The sequence below is a fragment of the Callithrix jacchus genome, chromosome 3, assembly GCF_049354715.1.
Source record: "Callithrix jacchus isolate 240 chromosome 3, calJac240_pri, whole genome shotgun sequence".
NCBI lineage: Eukaryota > Metazoa > Chordata > Mammalia > Primates > Cebidae > Callithrix > Callithrix jacchus.
Window position 1 is genome coordinate 144,465,479 of NC_133504.1, and position 26,101 is coordinate 144,491,579.

Consider the following 26,101-nt stretch of genomic DNA (forward strand, 5'->3'; position numbering starts at 1 on the left):
GTTTCCAAAAATTCCTTGGCTCAATCATAGCTCACTGCAGCTTCAAACTCCTGGGCTAAAGAGTTCCTCCTGCCTCAACCTCCAGAGGATATAGGACCACAGGTATACCCAGCTAATTTATTTATTTTTTTAACGTTTTTTTAGAGATTAGTTCAGCCATGATGCCCAGGCTGGTCTAGAACTCCTGGACTCAAGCAATCTTCCCTGCCACAATCTCCTAAGTAGCTGGAATTCCCAGTTTTCACATATATAACTTTTGCCCTATTTTAGGGTGGAGGTGGGGATTGGAAGGTCAGATAAGCAAACACATGTGGAAGTACTGAGTGTATTATAAACTACTGTGTCAGTAAAAAGTATGTTGCTCTCAAGTATGAAGCAAGTTCTCAGACTAGCTAGCCCAAAGTAAATGGGTCTCCAAAAAGGGAGGTTTTACAGAAGAAACTATCTGACGAAAGGTAATGCAAAACTGAGTACAACAGCCAGGGGGTTGGGTTGGGTGTGGGGAGATGCATTTATGGTGTTTGCCAATTTCCTTTGTGTAAATACTACCACCATGTCTGACAGGCACAGAATTGGTTCTTGGGAGCCAGTATAAGTTGGCACAAACACAACACTAACAGAATGATTCCCCAAAATTAAAGATTATGACATTTAGACAATGGGAATGGGGGGCTCTCATAGCCTGCAGCAGGACACGTTAGGGGCTTCAGGGGGGTTGTTAAAAACAAGGGTAATGCAGAGACTCCAGAGAAACATCTACTTTGTCCTTACTTGATGACTTGTCTTAACATCTGTGCATCAGTACAAAGGGATTTCAAAAGAACACTTCACTTACACATGCCATCAAAGTCAGATATAAAAAGGAAATGCCCTGCAGTAAAATGGACAGCATCCCTGGAGAGAGAGACGGCATCCCTGCAGTAAAATGGACAGTATCCCTGGAGAGAGAGAGAGACAGCATCCCTGCAGTAAAATGGACAGCATCCCTGGAGAGAGAGAGACAGCATCCCTGCAGTAAAATGGACAGCATCCCTGGAGAGAGAGACAGCATCCCGGTAGTAAAATGGACAGCATCCCTGGAGAGAGAGACAGCATCCCTGCAATAAAATGGACAGTATCCCTGGAGAGAGAGAGACAGCATCCCTGCAGTAAAATGGACAGCATCCCTGCAATAAAATGGACAGCATCCCTGGAGAGAGAGAGACAGCATCCCTGCAATAAAATGGACAGTATCCCTGGAGAGAGAGAGACAGCATCCCTGCAGTAAAATGGACAGCATCCCTAGGGAGAGGCCTCCCAGGCCTTAGAGAAAATAACCCTCATATTACAGAGTATTCTTTCCACGTGGGTACTACCTCTTGTACCACAGGCCCACACAAATCTGGTTTCAAGCCAAAAAACTTTCCTTATGGTCGGGCATGGTGGCTCATGCCTATAATCCTAGTTTTGGGAGGCCAATGCAGGGGGATTCGAGACCAGCCTGGCCAACATGGCAAAACCCCATCTCTACTAAAAATACAAACAAAATTAGCTGGACATAGTGGTGTGCGCCTGTAATCCCAGCTACTCGGAGGCTGAGGCGGAGAGAATTGCTTGAACCCAGGAGGCGGAGGTTGCAGTGAGTGGAGATCGTGCCACTGCACTCCAGCCTGGGCGACAGAGCAGCATTCCGTCTAAAAAAAAAAAAAAGAAAAGAACTTTCCTTCCACATATCTCACAGCCCAAAGTTAAATTAGTGTCCCAGTCCTGGCAAGCCAGGAAGTATTTTCTCTCTGGAAGGGGGGCAGTTAAGAAAACAATCCCTTGCCAGATTGGTGAGGTTTTGGTTCAGGGTATCATTTTACTTATTCCCCCCAGCCCCTTAACTCATCAAAAAAAAAAAAAAGCTTAAATGAGAAGAACTTCGAGTTTGTCTGACCTTCCCTGGAGTCCAGATTTCTCAGCAGACAGAACAGCTCTCTCCTCCTTCAGGTTTTGGAGCGGTTTCTCATAATCGGATGTGGCTTCTGTGTCCCGCCGCTCTGCGTTCCGCTTGACTGAGCTCCTCTGTTCAGACCTCTGCTGCTCTGAGCTCCGAGGCTCCCCTGGCTTCCTCTCTGAGCTCCTGTGATCTGTGTTTCTGTGGCGAGCCTCCTCCTGGGCTTGAAGAGATTTAAGCCTGAACAGCAAAGAGAGAAGGCAGAGAAAGGGAAGAGAGAAGAGAGTGAGGGAAGGAAAAGGCAATAAGCAGCAATTGGGATGCTTAACCACAGACGCTACTCTACTCAGCCTGCCATTATTGCTTTGGGAAACTCTGATGGAAAACAAATTAGCAAGGAGCAGAACAGACAGGGTCAGGGTGCCACTCCATGTCTGCAGATTGCATAGGGAAAAGTTCCTAAAGAAAGGACACTCATGCAGAACAGTGGGCCCAGAGTCATACTGTCCCACGTTGGACAGATCTTAACTGCACAAAACTCTGAAAACATTTGCCCTCCAAAAGCTATTCAGGAAGCTGGTCTAAAATATAATCTCCTACCCTCACTAGTTCTTTAATTCTCTGAATAGTCTCAACTCTATTTTTAATATATTACTTGGAATATTTAATATTAATTAGAATCTTTGATTCTCTGAAGAGTTGGAATATGAGAGAAAACTATAATGGAAATTGAATAACATCCAAAACACTAGCTGAAAGTGTGAACCTATGAAAATAATGTAGAAAAAACACACAAAAAAAGTCTTTAGAAATAAAATTGGCATCCTCATTAAGATACAAAGAGGCATGGCCACCATAAAACAAGAGCAAAAGCCATAAGAAGAGAATATGCTGTGATGAAAATGACAAGGGTGTAAGCTGAAAAGGTAAGATTAATAAGATAAGGAAGTTAATGAGATTAAGAAGATGCAAAGAAGCTGAAGATGTAATGGAAGGAAAAGCTGCACTACAAATAGGAACAAAATCGGAGCTATAGGAAATTGATGAGTAATATGATTGATGGATTTGAGAAAGGACAACAAATAGGAAATTCAAGATTAAAATGATGGGGAGGGGGAAGACAGAAGTAGAAAACAGAACAGTGTTCCTAGGTAAGATCTATGGGTGTTCCTAACAAAATCAGAACTGGAACACCTCTAAGGATAATCAAAAGGCGTGTGTGTGTGTGTGTGTGTGTGTGTAAAATACACCTCCCACTTACTCTTTTGGGAGGGGGATCAAAATTAAAATCCAGAAAGGCATAACCTTAAAAGATCAATGTTTATTTTCCCCTTCTAGAAGTTCATCTTTAAGGAATAATCTCATAATTCAACTGAGATTTTCTACAAAAGTTATCCCAATATTATTTCCAATGTTAAAAATTAGTATACAAGTAAATATTCAATATGAGGGAAATACCCAGATGATGGAACATGATGAACCTATTTAAAACTAACTTCTGCAGTATGTTTTTCTTAGTGATAGAGGAAAACAATGTCAGGTGAAAAGTTAGGATCCAGAATTATATACTTACATACTTTATTCTGTAGTCTCAGCTCTATTTTTAATACATTGATTGGAGAGAATGTAATATAGTAACAATCACTGGTTCTGGAATTATGAAAGGGTTTTTATATTCCTTTATACCATGTTGTACTTTGGAAGTTTTCCATAGTAGATAAGCAATATTTTTGTACTAAATATAAATATAATTAATAAAAATACTTCTGCCTTTTCTCTCTGATGGTGAACAGATTCTTTCATGTTGTAATGGAGCACAAAAAACCTAAGTTCAATGATTTAGGCTGCAATAATCCTGTAAATTTTTTTCTTACTGCTTTTTTAGCTGATTTATTTCCTCCTCTGCAGCCAAAAGGGATATGGCCGATCTGTTCTTGGTTTCTTCAAGATTCTTTTCCGTTTCAGCCAGACTGTAAGAGAAATCAGTAACTAAAGACAGATTTTTCAAAATTGGCAGACTTTCTAAATCAAGGCAGAGGCTCACTTAGGAAATTTTGGTCTATGACATAAATTCAACATAAGTAAGATCAAGTTAAAAGACATCTGCATTCAATCAGGTTATGTTGGAAATATTGTGGTGGACTTGTATGCAAAAACATGCTAACATCCTTTGCTCAAATGTCAAACACTAGGAAACTATAGAGCTACTGCCCCCAAAAGACTATTAGTATTAGAAAATAAAGGACAAAGAAACCTGTTCAATTTCTCCTTCTCAACCTCCTAATTCATTTGCTCTCATTGCAGCAAAGCCCCAGGTTGCTTCTCTCTACAAAATCTCCATTTTTCTACAATATACCAAACATTGATATTCATTACTTTGCACTGTGGAGCTGCAGACTTCCTAAATATTAAAAATAATCATAATAATAACATCCTCACCTATAAAGTCCTCACAATCACCCTTGACTATCAGCTACTCACGTCTTCCTGCCTCTGGCTTTACCTCTTATTGAGCACAAATTCTCTGAGTTTTCTCTGTATCTCTGTCATAGTTAGTTTCAAATCTCCTTCATGGTAGACAAATCATTATAAATCTTATTATTTAAGTCTATCTAATTTAAAATAAGTGAAGCTGGGTGCAGTGGCTCACGTCTGTAATTCCAACACTTTGGGAAGCCAAGGCAGGAGGATCTCTTGAGCTCAGGAGTTCAAGACCAGCCTATGCAATATAGTGAGACCTTGTCTCTATAAAAATAAAAATAAAATTAGTCAGGCATGGTGATGTGTACCTGTAGTCCCAGCTACTTAGGAGGCTGAGGTGGGAGAATCTCTTCAGACTAGGAGTTTGAAGCTGCAGTGAGCTATGATTGTGCCTCTGCACTCCAGCCTGGGTGACAAGAGTGAGAGCATGTCTCAAATAGAAAAAAGGAAGTGAGATGGATGATATTGAATGAAGACCAATGGTCCTCAATAAAGTTGCCCCAGAACAGTGAGACTTGAGTTGACAAAGTCTTCTTGACTTCTCTGACCCTGCGAGAGATCACAGCACTTTTCCTGAGGCTAAGAGAGTGCAACTGCCTATCAAACTCACACCAGCCTTTCTCCTTCCCTCTGGATGGAAGAACAGTGGAAGGCAAAACACTGGGATTTTCACTTAGAGAGTGAAGCAGACTGAGAAATAATGTGCTAACAGCACTGTCAATCCCAGAGATCCTATCCCCCACCTGCTTCCTCCCCTAATAAATGCCCACTCAGCAAGGGCCTTCCACACACTATCCCCAACTCTCCGAAACGAAGCTTGTCTCCCATTCTCTGAGCTCCATTCACATTTGCGTCATTGCATTCACACTCTAAACTATTTGAGGAGAATGATTTTATTTTATTCATCTCTACCCCCGACACCTAAACAGTGCCTGGCACACAGTATATTTTTTTTATGAGAAATGAATGAATGAATGAAATGTCTAAAGATGAAAAGAAGGCCACAGTAGCATTAACTTCATAATATGGCTATTGGAGATTGAAAGGAAACTAGTATGATTTAATTCAAATATAAAGATGTAATGGGTTTTTTAAAGTAAATATGGGAAAATGAACATTTATATCAAGAGAAAATGAACTGTAGAAAACGGGCCAAGAAAAGAAGGAAAATACAAGCAGGAATGAAGAACTTGGGTATTTTTCTCCTAACACATTCTAGCGCATGCACATACAAGCAAACACACATGCTGACTTCACATGTGTGGATGACATACAGAGAGAAGAAAGAAAAGTACATTCATATGCCAAGAATTGTTTTAATCAGGCTGGAATTCTATTGAAATGTTTTGCTGCATATCTGTTCATTCATTGAGCAGATTATCGAGGACTTACTCTGAGCCAGGCATGATGCTCAGTACTAGAGATACAACAGTGTCAGACAGCAATGCAAGACAGTAGCCCTTTGGATCTTCAGGCTAGTCAGGGTGATAGATCATAAATACGCAAGCAAGTTTATTTTTTAAGTCCCCAGTTGTGACTTCACTCTCTAACTTTTCTCATGAGTGCTATTATGAGAAAAGTAGATCACCATGAAAGAGAATTAAAGGTGAGAAGAGAGACCTTTTAACGTATGGTAGCCACAGAAGGACTCTGAGAAAGTCACATTTAAGCTGAGACTTGGAGGATAATAAAGAGCCAGGCAGGCAAAGAGCCAGTGGAAGACTGGAAAGTTCTTTCAGGTAGTGGAAGAGCACAGGCAAAGTCCTCAAGGTTAGGAAGTAGAGAGTAGACTGGGCCGGGGGAAAGTGACATGAAATGACACTGGAGCAGAAAAACAAGAGGGGTGCTATGAGAGCCCGCAGGAGAAATTTAGAATTTTTTTCTAAGTATAAAAGGAAGAGACCACTTAAACAAGCTTATAAGAAAAAACACCAAACAACTCCATCAAAAAGTGGGCAAAGGACATGAAGAGATGCTTCTCAAGAGAAGACATTTATGCGGCCAATAAACATATAAAAACAAGCTCAATATCACTAATTATTAGAGAAATGCAAATCAAAACTACAGAGAGACACCATCTCATGCCAGTCAGAATGGTGATTATTAAAAAGTCAAGAAACAACAGATGCTGGCAAGGCTGCAGAGAAATAGGAACTTTTTCACACTGTGAGTGGGAATGTAAATCAGTTCAACCATTGTGGAAGACAGTGTGGTGATTCCTCAAGGATCTATAACCAAAAATATCATTTGATATACCCAAAGGAATATAAATAATTCTATTATAGATACATGTATGTTTACTGCGGCACTCTTCACAATAGCAAAGACATGGAATCAATCCAAATGCCATCAGTGATAGACTGGATAAAGAAAATGTGGTATATATGCACCATGGAATACTCTGCAGCCAAAAAAAGAATGAGTTCATGTCCTTTTCAGGGAAATGGATGAAGCTGGAAGCCATTATCCTCAGCAAACTAACACAGGAACAAAAAACCAAACACTGCATGTTCTCACTCATAAGTGGGAGCTGACAATGAGAACACAGGGAGGAAAACAATATACACTGGGGCATGTTGGGAGTTGGGAGGAAGGAGAGCATCAGAAAAATAGCTAATGTATGTGGGGCTTAATACCTAGGTGATGGGATAATCTGTGCAGCAAACCACCATGGCACATGTTTACCTGTGTAACAAACCTGCACATCCTGCACGTGTATCCCAGAACTTAAAATAAAATATGATGTAATATTTTTAAAAGGAGGAAACTGCTTTCAATCAGAAGGATGACTTAATACAATAAAAATATATATATATTTGCTAAGTGAAAAATGGATGGTGGTTGAGCAAAAATTGAAGTGGGGAAGCCAGTTAGAAGGAAGGCAATTGGTTCAAGAAAGAGATATCAGAGGCTTGAACCAGGGCAGCTGTGGCAGAATAGAAAGAAAGGGGCAAGTGTGAAAGTTTAGGGGGCAGTTTCAGTTGGACAATCTGATAGATTGTATATAGGAGAGAAGGAAAAGCAAGATTCATAACCAGAATCCAGGTATAAAATCTAGAAGTCTTCCCTTGCCTGGGGTTTCATCAAACCTGTGCAGAGTTGTGGCCATTAGGCCATAGTTATTGGAATTTGCTTTTTGGAACCAAGTCAGAACCAAACCAGTCTCCACAAGATTAGACAAAGGGAACCTCCTTGGGTGGGCCATTCATTCCATAGTCAGCAGCACCCCAGCTTAAGAGACAAGGAGGCAATGTAAGGGAAGGAAGAGAGAGTTGGTTACCACAGAATGTGGAGAACAAATTCTTTTAGTCGTACCTTAAATTTAAAAATAGAATAAGAACCACAGGTGGGTTAAAACTAAACAAAGTGGAGAAAGGACACCCTATTCAACAAATGGTCCTAGGAAAACTGGGAAGCCACATATGAAAGAATGAAACTGAAACCTCTCACCTTATGCAAAAAATCAACTCAATATGGATCAAAGACTTACATCTAAGAGCTGAAACCATAAAAATTCTAGAAGATAACATTGGAAACTCTGTTAGATAGTGGTTTAGGCAAAGAATTCATGCCTAAGAACCCAAAAGCAAATCCAACAAAAACCAAAATAAATAAATGGAACCTAATTAAAAAGCTTCTGCACAGCACAAGAAACGAAGAAACGAAAATTTCTGCTCAGCAGAGTAAACAGAGAACCCACAGAATGGGAGAAAATATTTGCAAACTATGCATCTGACAAAGGACTAATATCTGAAATCTACAAGGAACTCAAAAAAAATCAGCAAGAAAAAACAATTAATCCCATTAAAAAGTGGGCAAAAGACATGAATAGACAACCCTCAAAAGAAGATATACAAACAGCCAATACACCAATACACATATTTTAAAAATGCTTAAAATCACTAATTATCAGGAAAATACAAATTTAAATCACAATGCAATACCATCTTACTCCTGCAAGAATTGTCATAATTAAAAAATCAAAAAATAATAGATGTTGGCATGGATGTGGAGAAAAAGGGAACACTTTTATACTGCTGGTGGGAATGTACAACCACTATTGAAAACAGTATGGAGATTCCTGAGAGAACTAAAAGTAGAACTACCATTTGATTCAGTAATCCCACTACTGTGTACCTACCCAATGAAAAAGAAGCCATTATATGGAAAAGACGCATGCACATGCATGTCTATAGCAGCACAATTCGCAATTGCAGAGATATGGAACCAACCTAAATGCACATCAGCTAATTAGTGGATAAAGAAAATGTGGTATATATACACCATGAAATACTATTCAGCCATAAAACGAAATGAAATGATGGCCTTTGCAGCAACCTGGATGGAGCTGGCAGCCATTATTCTAAGTGAAGTAACTCAGGAATGGAAAACCAAATATCATATGTCCTTACTTAAAAGTGAGAGCTAAGCTATGAGGATGCAAGGGCATAAGAATAATATAATCGACTTTGGGGACTTGGAGGGAAAGGTGTGGAAGAGGGTGAGGCATAAAAGACTGCACGTTGACTATAGTGTACACCACTCAGGTGACAGGTGCACCAAAATCTCAGAAATCACCACTAAAGAATTTATCCATGTAACCAAATACCACTTGTTCCCCAAAATCTAGTGAAATAACATAAAAATAAAAATAAAAAACTAAACTAAGAAATCCAGGGGAAAGTGTCAAGCACCTTCATGGATGCAACTTTCAAATGGTTGAGGGAGAGAATACATACAGAGAGCGAAGGCACCCATAAATGATAAAGCAAATAGGGCCAAAGTTATATGAAAGGGTATTGGATACTTTTAGTGCTATTCTAGAAGATTTGCTGTGTTTGACATTTTTTTCAAATGAAAAGTTTTTTTTAAGCATGCATTAAGTTTCTTGACCCATGGTGCCCCTTACAGGTAACAACAGTGTCACTGAAACAGACAGAGAAGTGGGAAACCCTGGCCCTTATTGGTGCCAACAGCCATCAAGAACCAGTGAAGTCTTGATGCACTTCCTCACAGCTAGAGGAAAGTGGAGGGTCATCTGCAGCAGTTGCTAGCTAATGTCCCAGGAAACCTAACCAGACCAGACATGCACAACTCAGGACCCATCAGCACAAGACACTAGTGCCTAGATGAAACCAAGGCCAGCAAGAACCCAGAGGGCAGTACAAGAACGAAAACTCCTCACGTCCATCACCAGGAGAATATGCAAGCATCCCTTCCCTAGGAAGGATGAGGGGAAAGGAGACCCCATGAGGGGCCAAAAACAGGCTCTTAATGCATGTTTGTACTTGGAATGAACTGAATGTTTAGAGAAAATGGACTACGATAAACCAGAAATGACTGTGTGACCTTGAAGTGGCATATTGAAGGATCCTCCAAAATGAGCTGACATTACTTGAAATAAACCGTAGAAGATTTTATGCTTTTTGCATATTACATTTATAAATTTTGAGTGCTTCAGGTATATAACAGCTCATTGATTATGACTCCAATTGGAAAAATGAATGGGTGTGTGTAGAGGTGCAGGCACAAAAAAATGTCTGGAGCAAAATATACTAAAATGTTAATGGGGACAAGAAAACAGGTGATTTGCATCATATTTTTATTGTTTGCATTTTGAGAAATAAATGGGTATTAGTTTTATAATCAGGCAAAATTAAATCAATAAAAATTTTTTTCCTTAGATAAAAGGAAATGTCAGAGAACAAGGCAGAGCACCACACATTATTCCAGCCCAAGCCTTAACTAGCTATTAATTTTTTAAAAAACAGCTTCCTTTCTGTCCCACTATGTCAGCAATGAAGCAGTGCTGGGGTAGGACGAACTCCCATTGATGGATTTTTGTTAGGTATGTCAAACACAGTTTCATACGTTTTTGTTACCTTCCTCAGGGACAAACCCAAAGTCTGCAATTTTCTTTGCAGTGATTCCCTAAGCTTGCTACCTGGCCCTGCCCTTAACATGCATCTGATATCTGTTGTTGCCTGGCATTTAACTTTTTAAAAATATATTTTTCTACCTAATAGCTATTCCAAAGTCTTGAATTCTTCCTTTCTTAAAAGAACTGACTCTCTCAGATTCAGAGAGGCACACATACTCCCCTAAATGAGTGTAATGGACAGGTCTCCTGGACCAGGTATCATAATACAGATATACTGTCCCCAAATCCGCAGACTCTAAACCCTCTCTCTCTCTCTCTGTCATACACAGACACACACACAATCATATTACTTATTTGCAAATGCCCACATTTCACATGAGCCATTATTCTCCTTTAAAATTTAAAACTTAATTAAATTGAAAACAATTCTTTTTGGAAAAAGATAACTTGCATTCCTCTTACTTGTCTTGAACCTGGCTGAGTTGACTCCAGGTTGAGTTCAAATTAGCATCTAATTGTTGTGCATCCCAATCCTGACGACTGGGATCTTTACGTCTCTCCCTGTCAAACGTGTCCTGGAAAGATAGACACACACACACACCAAAAAAAACACAGTCTGAATACATGAAATAGCATAGAGGAATTCGGGGAAAAAAACAGTCCAACTCAAAAGAACACATAATGTCCAGCTCCAAGCACATGAAGTTCTTGTGCAGACAAAATTAATTTAGAGTGATAAAAATCAGGGGATGGTTGCTCTGGGGAAGGTGTAAGAAAAGCTCTGGAGTGATGGAGATGTCTGATATTCCGACAGGGATGTGAGTTTACACAGGTATATGCATTTGTCAAAACAGCAATCTATGGATTTCACTGAATATAATTTATACCTCAATATCCAAAAAGATTTTGAAACATCATTCTACATCTCTATACCTAGAATAACACCCACAGAGGGTAAAAATCTGAGGAGCATCCAAAAATTCTCAGGGAAAAAAGAATTTACATAACAACAACTTAAGTCTATAAAGTACTTAACATATGCCAGGCCCTGTGCAACTTGTTTAGGGTGCTTATCACATTTAATTCTCACAAATGACCCTATTAGGTCAGCAAAACCATCGGCCCCATTCAGCAAATAAGGAAATTGAGGCAGAAACACTTAGATACCTACCCAGAGCCATAAAAGAGGAACTGGTTTTCTGCTCAGTGATCTCCAAGCAGGGATCCTTCAGCCCCTATATTATAAGGCTCTTGCTCAGAACACACTAAATGTTTTCTTTTTATTATTATTATTTTTTACTTTAGGTTCTGGGATACACATGCAAAACTTGCAGGTTTGTCACATAGGTGTATGTGTGCCATGGTGGTTTGCTGCACCTATCCACCTGTCACCTAGGTTTTAAGCCTGGCATGCATTAGCTATTTGTCCTAAGGCTCTCCCTCCCCTCATCACCCCCACCCCACAACCCCCCAGCAGGCCCTGGTGTGTGTTGTCCCCCTCCCTGTGTCCATGTGTTCTCATTGTTCAACTCCCACTTATGAGTGAGAACATGCGATGTTTGGTTTTCTCAGAACAGAATAAATGCTTTCTAAATGCTTCCATTTTAGAAATGATTATAGGTGAATCCACATAAATGTTTAAAAGTAAAGTAACAGATGTTTTGGTTGCCCAGATGTAATGATGCAGATGCCTTTAGCAAGGTATGGGCTCCCTCTTTCCGATCTAATTTCCACCTGTTCAAAAACTAACACCATCTATGGAAACCACCAATATCCATCACAAATTGTGACACTCTTTTGTCAGTCTACCAGAGTTAAGTCCTTCTCTTCTCTTAGAGGTTTCTGATTCATTTTATCTCACTCTTAATGAAGTCAAGGATTATCTCTCAGCACTCCCACCTGCAGAGAGGGGACCTTGCTGTCAACAGGTTTTCCCAGGGAAGCAGCTGTAAAGGAAGCCTCCAGCCAAGGCAAAAGCCGTGACTTGATTGTTTCCACGCCATCATTATGTCCTCCTAAAAGAATACACACAGCAGGTCAGCAAGAGAAACCCAACCGCACCCACAGTCAAAGAGCACCAGGAAGAGAAAGGAAAGGAGAGCTGGGAGGGAAAGTACAGGCCATTCTCACCTTCTTGGGCTGCTGTTGTGAGGATCCCAAAGAGTTGTCCCTGCACCTTGGCAACTTGCTCAATGAGTTCAAGGCAGTGGTTTAGATTTTGATCACAGGTGTTTGTCTGCAAGAGCAAAAGAGTACATCAACAGGGCAATTCCTTCACTCTGGGGACCACTGCAGGAACACCAGGGCCTCTCTTGACCCAAAAGCTGCCTAGCTCTCGTATGCTCTGTATAGTCATCAAAACCTATTTCCCTTTCCTCCCGAACACACAACTAGACCACTTTCCTCAGTTTCCCTAGCAGTTTGTATGGCTGTGTAACTGAGTTCTGGCTAACTGGATGGGAAATGATACATGCCTGGGGCCTGGCCCAGACGGAAACCTCTTGAACAACTTTTTTTCTTTTCCCATCTGCCAGCTGAATGCAGAAGAGCCAAGAGAGGATGCTGGGGGCATAAGGGATGGAGGAGCCACAAGATTTGCAAGGCTGCTGACTGAATGCTTGCATTGAATTGTCACATGGTTGAGAAAGTTGGTTTGTGTGTGTTAAGCCACTGAGACTTGCATGTGGTTTTTTATAGCAATAATCCTACTCAGTAAAACCATACAAAAATACATTTAAAAAGTAAAGAGACCTGTGGTAAGACAATACAAATCACTGCCGAATTTATCTGCTTTATTGGTTGCTGTCCTCTGTATACATTCAATATGTATCTATTATATGTGCATCGAGAACATTACTTCTTAACAGCAAGAAGGTATTGCTGGGTTGAGGATATAAGGGACTTGGCATTTGCAGACTCGTGGGGCAGACAGATGAACAGCCAGTTACCCTGCAGTGGAATAAGTCTTACCTACACAAATGAGTGCAAGCTCTACCCAAGAGTCCATTGGAAAGTCTGAGAAGGCTTCCAAGAGGAAGTGAAATCTAGGCCAAGACGAAATTAGCCAGACTTGGAAAAAGAGGTGGCTCCAGTTGTTCCATACTCTAAGCAATGAGAACAGAACAGGAGGAGTCCAAGAAGTGAACCTTACAGCTATTATTCTGCTTTCATCATTCCTTTTAAAGATTCTACCATTTCAGCATTAGCCAAACCTCTAGCTGACTCCAACACTAGAAGAAGGGAAACAACTACGTAGCAAACATCACGTGGGTGTAAAAATGCATCAATTTTTGTGTCACCTAAGGGTGCAATAAGGTCCTCGGTGCCTCCTGGACACACAAATCCCAGAACAGAAAACAGGGTACAAAAAGGATAGAAACTAGAAGGAAGAGGAAAAGTTGAGATGATCTCTAGGCAAAAGTTTGCAAGTCAAATGCACATCTGCATCAACCAAGGAAACAGTTCAGACAGGCAGGAAGCTCCTTGAGGACAGAGACTGGGCCTGTCCTGTTAGTTGTATTCCCAACCCTGCATTCTACAGCACCCTTATTCAGACTCATTATGTGTTGGATGGAAGCATGTCAGTGAGATGATTCACTCACTTTGGATTGATTCTCTCTCTCCTACATGCCAGGCTCTATGAGTGCTTTACATATATAACTCAATTAATCCTCGCACTGCTACGCTAGGAGATAGAAGAACTAGCATTTCCATTTTAGATGAGACAGCTGAGGCACAGAAAGGTTAAGTAACTGGCTCATGGCTACCCAGCTAGTAAATTGTCAGTGCTGAGATTGGAACCCCAGCAGCCTGGCTTCCAATGCAACCACGAGTGAATGGGGAGGGCATCCAGGGAAGGCCGCTCTGTGGAGGGGACCCTTGAGCATTCCTGGATTATAAGATTCAGGAAAGCACAGCAGTAGGGAAAGGGTATGCCAGGCAGTGGGAATATCAAGGACAAAGGTGCTGAGGCAGGAACAAGTTTGGCAACCTTGATGACAAAACATTTGTCAATGTGGCAGAGGCAAAGAAGGTCAGGGCAGGTTGGCAGAGCAGGTTGACCTGGAGAGCCTTTCAGGCGTGGCATGGAGTTTGGATGGGATGGGCTTGTAACTGAGAGGGCCGCTGGTTTACTTTCCATGCTCGGTAAATGCTACCTGATGACTAATTTTGTTGTAGCATTGATTTCTCCTGTAGCCATTTTTTCTCCATCTTGTCCTTCTAACCTCTCCTCCCAAAAAGATCATGAATTCTTTTTTAAAATGACCTTGCTTTTCTCATGTTTGTATCTATTGCCACTAGTATCCTAGCAAATTGAAGGGTCCAAACAGCAGTTGATGAATGAATGGTTTAACAACCTAATGTTAACATGATAGAGCATTTAAAACCCAGAGCCTGAACAGCTATCTCCATTCCTTCCTGACTAATCCAGCGGCTCCTTGCCCTGGCCATTTTATATCTGCACTTATAACACTGAACTTCAATTACCCGCTTACAAGCCTTTCGCCTTCTGACTAGATCAGTCCATGTGCTAAGTGAGAATGAGCTTGGGAGTCAAGCAAACCTAAGTATCTCAGCCCTGTCACTTGCCACAATTCTGTGTGACCCTGCACAAGTTACTTAACCTTTCTGAGACCATTCCTTTCCCATAGAATGGGGATAGCAATGCCTTGCCTAGCATTAGAATTAAATCAAAATAATACATGTCCAACACCTGAGACACAGACAGTGTCCATCAGTTGGCACCTATGAGGTAGCATGCAGTACTGAAAGGTGCCAGTGGTTTAGGAATAACCTTTGTTCCAAATCTGGTTCTCAACTTATCAGCTGCATTCCCTTAGAAAAGACATTTAAATATGAGGCTCTGTTTCCTCCTGTTTAGGAGGTAGTTGATCTCATGAGCATAGCCTAGCATAAAAGAGGTACACAATAATTAGAAGCATTATTACGGTATCATTCCTATCTGTTACTATGCCATGCCCAGTGCCTGGTACATAGTGGGTACCCAGAGGAACACTGGTCAAATGAGTTTTTAAACACAACTTAAATAACAGGAGAGAATAGCCTGTATCACACAGTTCCCCTTCTCAAGACATGTTACAACACGTTGCAACTTCTAAACACAAAGCATTGCACAATAGTCAAGTTGCAATAGGGTCACATTATTCTAGTAAACACATACCCACATACCCACACAAGACAAACAGAGCAAAGATATGGACTAATTATACTGTCTCCAGAGCACAGACTCTCCAGATTTATTCATTCATAAATCGTTGAGCTCCTATTATATGGAAGGCCTTGGAAACAAAGCTCAGGAAACAAAGCTATACTTAAAAGAAAAAAAAAGTTGACTGCAGTCAATGAACTAATTAGATGGGGAAGTAAGATGGAGAACAAGAGGCACATAGGGGATAAATAATTACGGTAGAGTTTATGTTAAGTGTCCTGTGTGGATAACAAGCTAGAGGAGCAGCAAAATAAGCTCTGGTGAAGGGTGAAGGGTAAGAGAGAAGGGCATTTCAAAAGAACAGAAAGTACCAAGACATAGTAGGGGGAAGTGAGTACAGGGTCAAGAGACCAAGTTTGGAAGACTCGACTTGCCACATTAAGGGTCTTAGGCTTTATTCCATCATCAAAATGTCTAAGGATGCAATAGAGAAAGGTGGGTATGATACGTTCACATTTGCTTCGCATGTTATGAAAATCTCTCTGACAAAAGCAGTCCAGATAGAATTTGGGTTACAGAGTGAGTCTGGTAGGGAGGTAGATGGGTATAACCATCTGGCTGAGAGATGCTGGAGGCTGTAGACATGACACACCAACGGTCCCCCAAAGGTCTTTCCCAGCCCCAAATTACATCTGTGCCAGTCAAGGTCCCACTGATTCCAGCATTACCTAAGAAGTTCAGGGAGTTTAGAAAGGAGCAAGAAGTATGAGAGGGATGATCCTGAGTTTGGGTTTGAACAAGTGAAGGGGCCTGTAGGACCTTCAGATGGCATGTCCATCTAGGCAGCATTACATAGAATTGAAGAAATATGGATAGTATTTATTTTACACCCCCTCCCCATAAATGTGTTTAATTATATACACATGTAAGATGATGTGCAATAATTCATAAGTTCCAAGGGTGATGATGAGTAGTCATACATTTTTTGGACTTTGTTATAATTCAGTATGTTAAGAATGATTCAAATGCAGATTTAACAATCGTATAATCTATCGAATGCTGTTTTTGATAAAACACTGGAGGTCTTATTGCCAAACTGATGGTAATGAGGCACTAAGGGTAAAAAATTTGTACATGTCGTGAAGAAGGTATTTAAATCCATCTTTTGAACAAATTTAACAAACATGAGTAACTTCTTTTTTATTTAAAAGGGCTGTTTTGAAATGAAGATGAAAATGTGTTCATCCTTTTTTCAAATTTAAGGGAATAATTTATACCAGACTTTGAGACAAGAATGTACAGCAAAAATGTGGGGAACAGTAGTAGGCTGAGCATGTATATATTTAATATATAGTTTATTCCTTTCTAAGCCTGCCAGTCTTTTAGGCTTTGAACATGCCCAGCAGCCACAGTCATTGTCATTATTGTACCCCAACCCACAACTATTTTTTAAGAAGTCTTAGGTTCACAGAGAAAGGAATGTTGACTTTGAAATTATAGATTTATATTAATGTCACTATAAACCTACAGGAATAGTAATTTTTAAACAAACTTGCTAAATATTGGAGACTAAGTTAATACATATAGCAGTGTAGCTATTCTCCCTAGATGGTGTCTCACAATGGATTTCTGCTGCTTGAATATTTTCTTAGCGAATATTTAAGGTAGTTACTGGGATTTGATGATCTAAGTATTTTGAAACACATTTTGAATAATATGGTTTAGCGTTAAAGGGGAAAGAAAATATGATTTTTTTCTTACTCATTCTACCTTCCCTGTACTGTATATTTGGAATTGATCATTAAATTCATTCATTATTTTTTTCTCTCTAAAAGAAAAAAAAAGAATATGAAAGGATTTATTAGTCTTATTTTTTAAAAATCCATCAATATTCCTTTAAAATATAAATGCTATTACAATATTAAATGGTTTAACTGACTTTTTTATTTCTAAAAAGACTCATTTTACATCCCCCCAAAAAAATGTCATTCCTATTCTGCCAAGTAGAGAATTCATAAATGAGTAAGGAAAAAAGATGAATCAGCTAATAAGTATCTTGACACTAGACAGAAGAGAAGGAATTTTCAGCCTTTTCTAACTGGCCATGAAAATTAACACATGGAAAACAAAGGTCTAATTTTGACCATATTTTTTTACTGTTCAGGATCTGTATGCATGGTTGGGATGGGGGGTTTGGAAGAGGATGGCAGGAAATGGACACTACAGATAAATGGGATTTTTTTGTACCCTCCTTTCCTCTGTAGGAGCTGAGAGAATAAACTGGCATCCAAAAGACCTAGTTTCAAATCTAAGTTCCACCCCTTCTAACCAAAAGACACCTTGGACAGGTAAGCTGCTCTCCTGAGGTTTGGTTTTTTCATCCATATAATGCAGAAAATAAAATAAAACATGCTTAATTCACAGGGGTTTTTAAAACAAAGTTTAAAGGCAATAAAGGATGAAGAGTACTGTACTTTGAAAGCTTTCAAGGGCTCTTTGTATGCTGGTTATAACAGGCTACAATAGTTCCTCCAGGAAGGCAGCAGTCCCATATGTGGGCAGCTTTTTCAGCAGGCCTAGTTCGTAAAACTGGTCCTCTCTTCTACACTGTGGCTGACCTTATCACAACACCACTACCTAAACCACAAAGTTTTCTAACCGAAATACTGAATTTTAGACATCAGAAAAGGTAGGCTTATGAATCCCCAACAACTTAGCAAAGCTTCTATTCAGGCTTTTCCGCTAGATTTTATAGTGTCAGGACCCACAGTTAATAATCCTATTGGATTTCTTTAATTATTTAATCGTTTTAAGTATTAAGCAATGATAATATTTACATTAACAAATGTGTCGAAAATGAAAATAAGAAAAGTCAAGTTTAAAAAGATGACAGTCTCTCTGTTAAAAATACCCCCTGCATTCATCACTTGGCAATTTCTTTTGGAGTTATAACTTCATTATTGGTAACGGTGGTGAAAGGGGTAGCACCAGATAAAATTCCACAGTCCCCCGCTCTGCCCCATTTCTCAGGCTCTCTTACGATTAGATTGGAGCCAGTTACAATTAATTCTGACCAAGGAACGATGAGTCTGAGTAGTGTGTGGGATTTAAGGGCAGCGCAAGCTTTTCGCTCTCTCTCCCCCGGAGACCTTCCAGGATGGCAGCTCTACAAGATAGAGAGACTGAAACTGAGTTAGTGGTGGTGGAGAGCTGCCATCAGACTTCAGGTGAATAAGAGAGAAATCTCCATTCTGTTGAGACACCAAGGTGCAGGGTTTTATTCATTACTGCATCTTGGTCTGGCAAGTAAAGAGACGAAGGTCCTAAAGGGAAGAAATATGTTCTCTATAAAGTTACCAATCAGATTGAATCCTCAAGAATGTAGAAGTATGTTGACTAAGGAGGAGGTGTGAAGGAGGGCAGGGAGTCTGTTTGAACTCACCATAGCAACTACAACAACCTTTTGAGTTAGGAATCAGGCATATTTCAGCATGGAGGCAGTCTATAATCCCTCACTCACAAAGATGATTCTAAAACAAACAGATGAGACACCTCTTTAAGATCCCCTTTCTATGTGTTGATACTTAATATACTGTTTTCACTTGCTAGTTCAGATTTCTAGAACACGAGAAGACTAATGTCTGAGGAAGTCTTATTGCATTACCAGCCCCCTCCACCATCCCACTCACATATTAAATAATCAAAAGCTTCTATGAATAGAATGTAATGTTCTGATGTCCACTATTTTACTTAAAATATATATAATCTCATCCTATCTTGGGGATGGGTTATCACAGTATAGTGAGTTTTTACCACTTGCTACTGTAAGTATGTAGATTATATTTAGAAAACATCAAATCTCCAAGTATCTATCCCAGATCAACTCCGTAATCAACAGGACTCAGGGAAAACAAAAGCATCTCAAGAAGGAGGGATTCCGCTCAGAGTCGACCTCCTCCAGGTATAGTTAATGATGTAAGGTCAATTTCTCTTCACTTATGTTCACAGTGAAAGGAATGTTGACTTTGAAATTATGATTTATATTAATGTCACTATAAACCAACAGGAATGGTAATTTTTTAGCACTGCTAAAATGTTACACATGAAATGGTGGTGATGGCCAGATTAAGGTAGAGGTGATGAGAATGGATAACATCTCTATAGAGTAATTAGGTAGCCAGAATTCAGTTCTGTACATAAGGTTATTTCAGCCTTTTGAAGAGATGATTGAGAAAACCACACCAACACTGCATGATAAATTTGGGGCATTTGGGACAGCATACTCTTATGTTCACTTAAAGGCCATTCTTAGAATCTTTGACTTTGTTTACTAAACGTGCTAGTCTAGTTTATGAAATGTCGGGTCATATTATTTCTTGCCTAAAGTGTCACCCAGCCCCATATATTATTCCTAGAGTTTCCAATTTCCCCATCATGGGACAACTAGAACAACCTTTCTAAAACACAATCCAAACATGCCTCCTTGATGCATAATGCTTTCAGTTTCTCCCCATTTCCCTCAAGATAAAGTCTGAACTCCCTGTCACAACACCAAGGTTCTTCACCATCTGGCCCCAACCACCCTACCTGCTCAGCCTCATCTCACTTCCACTCCCTGCCTTGAACTATTCATAGCCCCCCCTCAAAATCTGCCGGCTTTTTCATGCCTCCCTGCTGCCATTCTCTCTATCCTTTCTCCTCTTCTCTAGTTAGACGTTCATCATTAAGATGCAGTTCACATGCCTATTCCCAGTACCTAGCATAAACAGGCACACCATAAGCTCTGAAAAATGTTGAATGAATGAATGAATGAATGGACACTACAAAAAAAGCTCTGTAACCATGTGTTGAATGAATTATTAAGCTTTTGATAATTGACTTCGTTCTTGGTTGAACAATTTTTTTTCACCCAGGCTGGAATGCAGTGGTGCAATCTTGGCTCACTGCAACCTCTGCCTCCTGGGCTCAAGCGATTCTCCTGCCTCAGCCTCCCAAGTATCTGGGATTACAGGCAATTTACACCACACCCGGCTAATTTTTGTATTTTTTAGTAAAGATAGGACTTCCCCATGTTGGCCAGGCTGGTCTCAAACTCCTAACCTCAAGTGATCTGCCTGCCTTGGCCTCCCAAAGTGCTGGGATTACAGGGGTAAACCACCACACTGGCAGAAGAAGGGATTCTTGATGGCTCTCTCACCAACATTCTTAACAACCACAGAGGAGGAAAACTTTCTGAAAGTCATGTGTTCACACCAAGCTGTCCCTGAACTTCCAGTTGAATCAAAGTTCTAAAGGCAAAGTCCTCATCAACTCTTGGGATTCATTCAGCATCACTTTAACGACTAAAAGAAAATTAGTTGGCAAGGTTTGTTGTTTTTAGTAATTTTTTTTTTCTCTAAGGTGTTTGAAAAATATCCATTCTTGAAGTTTTTATCAATTGATACATGGTTTTTCCTATGACACAAAAGAATGCTAGGATAGGGCCGGGCACAGTGGCTCACTCCTGTAATCCCAGCACTTTGAGAGGCCGAGGTGGGTGGATCACAAGGTCAAGAGATCGAGACCATCCTGGTCAACATGGTGAAACCCCGTCTCTACTAAAAATACAAAAATTAGCTGGGCATGGTGGCACGTGCCTGTAATCCCAGCTACTCAGGAGGCTGAGGCAGGAGAATTGCCTGAACCCAGGAGGCAGAGGTTGCGGTGAGCCGAGATCGTGCCATTGCACTCCAGCCTGGGTAACAAGAAGGAAACTCCATCTCAAAAAAGAAAAAAAAGAATGCTAGGATTAAAAAAAAAAAAATGCCAGCAAGTAAATAACAACGGCTTTGGGGCAGAAGATTATGTTTTTTGAAAATGTACTGTCTCTTTGATATCATATAGAGGATACAATGAAACAGATCATGAAGCACAGCTAAAATGTTATACATGAAATCCTGGCGATGGTCAGATGAAGGTGGAGGTGATGGGAAGGAAGAAGAAGAAAATCATGTGAGAAAAACTGAGAAGCAAAACTATGTTTTTAGTTCTAACAGTTAGTCCAAATAATGGCTATTGAAAATAAAATCGGCTGGGCGCGGTGGCTCAAGCCTGTAATCCCAGCACTTTGGGAGGCCGAGGCGGGTGGATCACAAGGTCAAGAGATCGAGACCATCCTGGTCAACATGGTGAAACCCCATCTCTACTAAAAAATAAACAAAAAATGAGCTGGGCATGATGGCGCGTGCCTGTAATCCCAGCTACTCAGGAGGCTGAGGGAGGAGAATTGCCTGAACCCAGGAGGCGGAGGTTGCCGTGAGCTGAGATTGCGCCACTGCACTCCAGCCTGGGTAACAAGAGCGAAACTCCGTCTCAAAAAAGAAAGAAAGAAAGAAAGAAAATAAAATCAAAATTTTGTATTGTGTTTTAGAATTATCTAAGTCATTCATTTATTTTCCTTGAAAACAACTTTTTCCCATGGGCATTGCTTTAATCAGTTTCCTAATTCTGAAAGAGTACATGTGGCCTTTTATTTGACTTGTGTTCATTAGAACTAAACCAATGTGGTCATGGTCGGCAAAATCTACCTTTGATAGCAAACGTAATGTCTAGGTTTTAATAAACAAATGTAGTTTTCTACAACCAACGTTTTAACAATTGTAGTTTGCTACTATGAATATTCATCTTAAAGTATCAAGTCAAAAGTCCCTGGACTAATAAGATAACCTTGCAGTATTACAGGGAAACACTTAGCAATTGACCAGAACCAAAAATATAGATGGCAAGATACAGAATAAGTTTAGGTTTAACTCACATTTTATGATAAGTGGTTTAGAGATTTTTCTCATTCTCTCTTTAGCTACACAAACACTTATTGTTGGGAATACCTGCATTTTCTCACTTGTGCTCCAAATTGGACATTGTGGCTTCCAGTTTCAATTCAATTTTAATAAAGGTCAAATTAAAGATATGTGGGGATCATTTTTAATTCTACACCTGATATAAGGTTTTAAGAAAAGAAATTAGTTGAAGAAACTTAGTGTCTGGCATTAATTAAATCATTAAGTATTTGTTGAGTAGCTGCTAGGTGCTAAGCATTGTTCTAAGTGCCAGGAATACAGCAGAAATCCCTGGAGTTTACATTCCAGTGGAGGGGGAGAGGGGACTGGTGATCACCAAAATAAATGAGTAGATAAGTAAAAATTAGAAGATGCAGTTACTATGGAAGAACTAAAGCAGAGAAGATAGTACGTGCTAAGAGAAGAGGAGATTGCAGTTGTAAATATGATGGTCAGGTGAGCCTCTCTGAGAAGGTGACAGTTAAGCAACGCCTTTTAGGAAGAAAGAGAGGATGTTACTACCGCACTCAAATATCAACAGGTGAAAAGGTTTCCAGGCAGAGAAAACAGTGCAAAATGCTTTGAAGCAAAAGCTTGTCTGGCATCTATGGAACTGTGCTGTCTGAGATAGTAGCCATGAGCCACATGTGGCTATCTGAATTTATGTTGGACTTAAGTCAAATTTAAAATTCCATTGTTCAGTGTGCACTCGCCATATTTCAAGTCAATAGTCACCACATTGGACAATGCAAATATAGAACCTGTCCATAATCATATAAAGTTATATTGGTCAGCAGGCTCTAAGAAGAGCAAGAAGGCTGATACTGCTGGAGAGGGCTAAGCAAGAGAGAGAGTAACAGATAAAGTTAAAGGGGCACAATTGTGTAGGACTTTGAAGGTCACTGTAAGAGCTTTGGCTTTTTCTGAAGTTTGGAGTGTCTTGCAAAAAGAGTAACTTGATAACTTGATATGACTTGACATTTAGAAAAGTCTCTTTAGGTTGTTATTTTTGTAATGATCCAGGTGAAAGAAGATCAAGGATGGAGAAAGGTGGCAGTGGGGGTGGTGAAAAATGTTCAGATTCTGTATGAACTTTGAAGTTAGAACCAACAGATTATGATGGTGAAAGGGAGTATAGTATAGAACAATGAAGATTAGTTAGAAAAGAGGCCTGTGGTTGGGGCATGAGAGAGGCTCAATTCCATTTTGTACAGATTTGACTTTGAGATGACAATAGCATTCACTATTGAAAGATGTCCAATGTGTAGTTGGAAAAGTGAGAGCTCAGATGAGAACACGTCTCATAGAAATAAGATTCATCAACATACATGTAAGAGATGAAGCAGGAGTAGAGGAGAAGAATACAGGTGTCAACATTCCAGTGTGATAAAGATGCCAGCCAACTCAAGAGAAATGATGGAGCCTGGGGAATGGCCACAAGGTATGAAAAACACTGGTGGTTGTGAGTGAAGCCTCTATTGTAGAGAGATGAAGGGAGCTGCTGGATGAAAATGGTTTTAACAAGAGTAGAGAATGGGATGTTCTCAAGACAGAAAAATGTAATAAACTAAGGCACTTTTCGTCATTTACAGGGGGGTTCTAAAATTATACTTTATTAGTTCCAGAGGAATACTAGTGTTATTTGTAAACATTGTGACAAACAACAAGGTGGTTTTTTTTTTAATTCAGACGTTAGGCCACTGGGGGGGAAGTGATACTGTATATGTGTTAGGATTTCTTATGCTCAATCTCCTGAGACTAGATAACGGATACTTTTTAAATTAACGGGAAGAACCCAAGTCTTTTGTGATAAAGATGTCATTTTAACTCTCCAGAATTCTAATGGAGAAGGAATAGTCCGTGCTGGTTCTTCAAAAGGAAGCAAAGAGATTGAACAGGAAGCACTAGAAAGGAAGGCTAAGGAGAAAGCTGTAGCCGTTCTTTGAGCTCCCCACCTCTTCAGCAGCCCTGGATAAAGGGTGAATAGGGAAACCCAAGGACCTCATGACAGGTAGGATCTCAGAAACAAGCAATCTAGACTCAAAAACTTGAAATCTGAACAGGAAATTTACATATCATCTAGACCAATCTCTGCTGTTTCACAGATGAAGTATTGAGACCCAGAGAAGTAAAATAATTTGACCCTGTCATTCAGCTAGTTCTATGCAGATCTAAAAGTAGAAACAAGGGGGGATAATTCCCGGTCCACAGTTCTTTTTGCCTGACAGCTCCTTACTATATGAGAAGGGAAATCCCTATTTAAGACGTACTGAACGAATGTAAAGCAAATTCAACACTCAGAGTTCTATTTTGGGGAGGGGGGAATTTTTGGGGAGCCGGGGTGGGGGTAGGGATTAATGAGATTTGAAAAGTGCTCATGGGTTTGGTGACAGAATATTGGTTTCTCACAAATGCCTGGGCAAAAGGCCTGAATCCGCCCTGGTGTTGGAACTGTGCCTCAATTGCCAGGCCCCCCCAGCACACAACTGAAAACCTCAACTTTAACAAGTGTCCGTTTCGCTGACTTCCGGGTAAATAACCCCTGGGTGTGACTTTATACAAATCCATTCTGGTACAACCGTGGGCAGGAGAGGGTTGTAGTAAAAAAAAATAATTCGGGGTTGGAGAAGGAGGTGGTGTGGACTGCGCTGGTGAGGACTATGGGAAAGAGGGGCCTGCGCCACCAGACCAGCCGCTACTGCACCGCTGACCTGTTGCTAGGGCGCCGGCGTCCTTAGTTACCACTAATTAGAAGCACTCTCTAGTATCCGCCGCCTAGTGTTGCGCTTCGCCTGCCGCCCCACCCCCGCGTCGCCCGGCGCAGCTCGGAGACCAGGGCACCTGCACACGTGTCCTTCTTTGCCCCGCGATCCCGGTCAAAGGCTGAGGACCGGATTAGGAATCACAACCGCGGCTTTGCAAAGCGGCCAGCGACTCCAGCCCTAAGAAATCACCTCCGAGGGCTGTGCGGGAACCTACCGGAGGGCGAGCCCCGGGGGTTTTTCACCCAGACTCACGTTGTACTCCTTCAGCCAGCAGTCTACCTTTTCCTGCAATGTTCGTAAAGCTTCGTTCGAGACCAGTCTCTTCAGGTTTTCCGCCATCGCTCACTGTTCCGCTCGACCCCTAGGAAAAGGAGACTTGGGGGGACCAGGCGGTGGCCTCCGCAGGACGGTGGGATGATATGACGGGAAGGGTGTTCTCTTCCGCAGGGGCTCAGAGCGTGGCAGGTGTTTCCATCTTCCCCCTTGGGTCGGACCTGGCCGATTCGGGAAGCCGGGCCGACCCGCCCGGTCTCCTGGCTCCCTAGCCGCCGCCCCAGCCGGGCCATAAATACCCTGGCGATTATTAAACAAACCTTGACGTGGATGGGTTGGCTGCCAGGGACGCGCTCGGCCCGCGTCGTGGCAACGCCCGCGCCGCCCCGCCCTCACTGCTCCCCCAAGCCCCCGCCGCCAGGCCGCCCTCCCTGCTTGAGCGCGCCATGACGCTGCTCCTGCTGCTGCTGCTGCTCTTCCTCCTCCTACTGCTGCTGCTGCTGCTGGCCGAGGGCGAGGGCGCCAAAGTCACTGAGACTCGGCGCTGGGTCAGGGGCTGGAGAGCGCCGAGACTTCAGATGACAGCTGCGCGCCCCCTGGGTGGGCTGAGACACGCCGTCGCGCGGGCTGGAGGGCAGCAGGGAGCCTACAGCATTCTTCCCTAGCCAGGGCTCTGGGTGCCAACGCGTGTTCAGAAAAGCAGAAGTTAAGTCTCCATAGAAGTTTGGGGCTAGGCTTTCAGAAGCACAACTCTGGCGTCTTTATTCTTCCGCCTTTCATTCCTTAAATTCTTCA

The 26,101-nt window shown here is 41.2% G+C and overlaps 1 protein-coding gene across 5 annotated transcripts in view; it reads right to left on the reverse strand.

The window, feature by feature from the left end:
- SPATA18 (spermatogenesis associated 18) overlaps window positions 1-25,574 on the reverse strand; it is a 44,106-nt gene extending 18,532 nt beyond the window's left edge. For 4 of the 5 annotated variants that reach the window (XR_618649.5, XM_008993353.5, XM_008993350.5 and 1 more), the window contains exons 1-6: window positions 25,286-25,574; window positions 12,411-12,516; window positions 12,180-12,295; window positions 10,743-10,855; window positions 3,793-3,888; window positions 1,919-2,158 (exon numbers count right to left, since the gene is read on the reverse strand). Coding sequence is in view for 4 of the 5 variants with exons in the window: in XM_008993353.5 (XP_008991601.4) it covers window positions 1,919-2,158; window positions 3,793-3,888; window positions 10,743-10,855; window positions 12,180-12,295; window positions 12,411-12,516; window positions 25,286-25,372 (758 nt within the window). In the remaining variant the exon portion in view is untranslated. Of the gene's footprint in view, window positions 1-1,918; window positions 2,159-3,792; window positions 3,889-10,742; window positions 10,856-12,179; window positions 12,296-12,410; window positions 12,517-18,892; window positions 18,976-25,285 lie in introns of those variants that run through there. The other variant, XM_035293721.3, reaches the window with a different exon arrangement.
- Window positions 25,575-26,101: the final 527 nt, after the last annotated feature.